Genomic DNA, 3805 nt, shown 5'->3' on the forward strand with positions numbered 1-3805 from the left:
CGAGTGTTGCTGTTTACTGCAAGGTGGAGTGAAGTGCCTTTTCTAATACCTACCTGAGCTAGATCTGATCTCACCACAATGTCTGGTGCAAAACTAAGTCACCCCTGCAGTTCAGACACAATATTTTGAGATACAGAATAGAGCAAGGGATGTGAATGGACCTGGGGGAAGAATAAAAAGGATGATCTTGGTATCTCCTTCCTGAAGGACCCATCGGGGAAATGAGCTTTGTTTGTTCTTTTTCACAGTCTCTCCCAAGTTCATAAAGATGCCTCGGCTCCTGAGAGATGTCCTCTGTGTAATTGAGACGTTCCACAAGTATTCTGGTGAGGACGGTGATGGGGCAACACTGACCCGCAGAGAGCTGAGACAGCTCCTCCAGGGCGAGTTTGGGGACTTTCTTCAGGTGAGGTCTCACAGGGCTGTGGAAATTCTTCCCCATCTGCCCTTTCTCCATAATCATGCAAGATGAGCATCAGTGACCCCTAACCATTTTACGCTGGGCTGCCAGCACTCAGAACTCACTGACTCTTCAACAACTTTTTTCAGTTTCAGTTCCTTAATCTGTGCAGTTGGTTAGTAAATCTTACAGAGAAAATGAGGTTTTCATCACTGGGACTATTGCTCTCATAAAGTAGACTTCTGAAAGAAGTCACAAATCATTATGCATCTAAATGCAACTCACAAGTGATATAAATGTTCCTTCTCAGTCACAGCTCTCTGATGAAAATGGCATCCAAGCCAATGAATTCTTACTGTTTTGGGAAATACAACAAGTTCCTGAGGAATGCAGTAAAAAAAAAAAAAGAAAGAAAGAAAGGATTTCTGGGAGACATTCAGGATCTCAGGACAGTTGGCCACATATGAATAAACTGATTTCTCATTGTGTTTTCATGCAGCCATATGTCCTTCATGCTGTGGAGAGAAATTTGAATCTTCTGGATATTGACGCTGAAGGTGCCACCAGTTTTGATGAATTTGTTCTTGCAGTCTTCAACTTGTTCAACCTCTGTTATCTTGACATACAATCATTATTAAGTTTAAAACTAAAACAGATATCTAAGCCAGAGAAGGAGAAGCCAGGTGATGTATATCTTCAGGAGACCACCAGAAATGGCCAGGAGACAGTAGGAATTTTGCCAACTCAAGAAAAGTTGATGCTTCCTTCAGGAATGGCGTCGTCATATCAGCTCAGCCCTGAAGAAAATGGAGCTGTTGGACACAATAGGGTAGACCCACAAGGAGATGCCAAGACTCACAACCTGCAAGGAGAAGCATCTGAGCACAATGACCCTAAGAACCAACACTTGGAAGGAGATGAACAGAGCCCAGAAGTGGCCCAAGATGTAGCAGCAACAGAAGACAATGGAGCCCAACTTAAGACAAATAAGCCAATGGCAGTATCAAAACAAACCAGCAGTGCCACAGAGGGAGAGGCACAGGATAAGGAGATCCCTAGGGAGGGAGATGAACCAGCCAGGGAGCAAGGTGGCACAAAGACAAGAGATCAGTTTGGAGAACAGGAAGGAAACTTGGGAACCCAAAGTTCTCCACCAGAAGAAGCAACACACAGACCATATGAAGATCATGAAGTTAGAGCAGAAAAGGGTATTAAGAAATATTCTAAAACACAAGAACCAGCCCTGCAAGAAGAGGAATCCAGTTCAGAGCATGCTGGCCTGCCAGAAAAAGCTGCTGCCAGGAAACCATCTCAGACACAGAAATCAACGGACCCTGAGGATGATAATGGTAGTAGAACATTTGAGAGTCAAGAACCAGGAAAGGATGCCGACAGGACACCACCTGAGACAAAGAGTCCAGATGAACCTGAGGACTATGGTAGGATATCTGAGACTCAAGAATCATCAGCACACAAAAAAGAACACGAAACAAAGGACCTGACAGTCCATGGTGGTAGCAGAAATGTTTCAGAAACACCTGACATGAGAGCTGAAAGGAAAGAGGGGAATGGCCCTGAGGCTCATGGAACAGCAGGGCAGAAAGAAAGTGACAGAAAAACTCAGCCACCAGCCCTGGAATCCCAAACACAAGATGGGAAGTATCAGGAACTCCAAGGATCATCAAAAGGAAAAGATGCTGAAAAAGGTTCTGAGACACAAGATCTAAGCTCAGAAGGAGGAGAACAGAGTCACCCTGAAATTGAAGGAGCAGAAGACCCAGGAGAAGAGGCAAGACTCACCGAGGAAGGTACAGCAGAAGCATTTTTGAACAGGAAAAATGGTCCTGCAGCAGAAGGAACACCAGGAGCAAGAGAAAGAACACAAGAGTCGGCACCACTTGAGAACCAGTCTGAAGGAGGAAACAGTACGGTCACCAACACTCATGATAGGCCAATCAAGGAAGACGATTGTTACCAGAGGGAGAATCCTGAGTCGCCAGTCACACAGAATGATGAGGAGTCTTCCGAAACTCCCAACAGCCTGGCTCCAGAGAAAAGTAACAACAGCTCAGAGACAGGAGAACTGCCTATACAAGGGGATTCCCAGAGTCAGGTAGACCTGCATGGAGAGTCTGCACAAGGAGGTCACAACAACCCAGATATCCAGAAACAGGGAGCACCAGGTAAGAGAAACAGAGCTCAGGAGGCAGTGGTGCTGGCACTCAGAGGAGAGGATGTGCAGCTCACAGAGGAACAGGAACAGCCTGCCAAAGTAGAACACAAGAGTCAAGGCTCAGGGACCAAAGGCCCAGGTGCAGCTGTGGAGCCCGATGGACACCCAGAGGCACAGGAGTCTAGAGTAGGAGGCGAAAATAGAAAGTCCCCGATGACAGAGATCCCAGGTGCCCTGGATGCAGACTTCCCTGAGCAGCTTTCCCAAGTGCAGTTCCCTGAGAAGGGAGACAGCAAAAACAAGTTACATGGCCAGAGCCCAAGTACCAAAGATGAGGAAGGTGAAGCTCCAGAGGCCCAGGATGCTCTGTTAAAAAGTGTGGATGAGGACAATTCAGCCTCCCCCAAGACACACTTTGGACTGGAGGAACCTGTAACGTTGGAGGAGAAGGATGAAAGTCTCCAAGAGCTGGCAGAAGAAGGTGATGACCAACAAATTCCAGTCAAAAAAGAGTACAGTTCTTCAGTCCCCCAGTCAAGTCTTGAAGAGGATGCAGAAAGACCAAGATCCCTGTTCTGTGGAGAGGAGTGCAGTTCATTCTACTCTACTGTACCATTACCTACAGGAGAAGGTACTGCAGCAAACAAATATAACCCAAGAGAAGGATCAAAATCAAGCTCAGACAGCCCGAGCATCGGGCCCGGAGATTTGCAATGACCAGTCAAGGGCCTCTGTCACTGGTGAGACCTCAGATTGTCCTGTCTTTTTCAACCACAGCCAAGCATCACAACAGTACAGCAGGAACCTTCTGCCTAAAGAGGCCCCTGCTGGTGCACAGCAAACATCAGTTCCCTAGGCCTTGGAAGATAAGCAGGGTCACCCTCAGAGACAGGACCCAGTACCCCAAAGGGAGGCAAGCACCACAAAGCAATGAATCATTATCCTTATCACAGGAGAAGTCACAAGAATCATCATACATCCCAATATGCCCCAGACCTCTCTCTCAATCACCCTCAACACTCACATGTGCACATTCAGATGTAGATTAATAATCTTTTATATTCACTTCCGAAATTTCTACAAGAGCAAATAATAAAGTATTCAGCAGTGGGAGCCACCACCAAAGAAACAGAAAGTTTCTGAACAAACGAATACAATAGGTAAAGATCCTACCGTATGATGCTACTTCCAAGTACCAAAATGAACTTTCTCTTGAGACAATTTATTTCAAT

The 3805-nt window shown here is 46.2% G+C and overlaps 1 protein-coding gene across 1 annotated transcript; it reads left to right on the forward strand.

Annotated features, from left to right (window-relative positions):
- Positions 1–268: 268 nt before the first annotated feature.
- On the forward strand, positions 269–3507 carry TCHHL1 (trichohyalin-like 1). The gene is given in 3 exon segments (XM_012658648.1): positions 269–406; positions 900–3115; positions 3117–3507. Coding segments are annotated over 3 exon segments (2745 nt in total).
- The last annotated feature ends 298 nt before the right edge of the window (positions 3508–3805 follow it).

The sequence above is a fragment of the Propithecus coquereli genome, unplaced genomic scaffold, assembly GCF_000956105.1.
Source record: "Propithecus coquereli isolate 6110/MARCELLA unplaced genomic scaffold, Pcoq_1.0 Scaffold59, whole genome shotgun sequence".
NCBI lineage: Eukaryota > Metazoa > Chordata > Mammalia > Primates > Indriidae > Propithecus > Propithecus coquereli.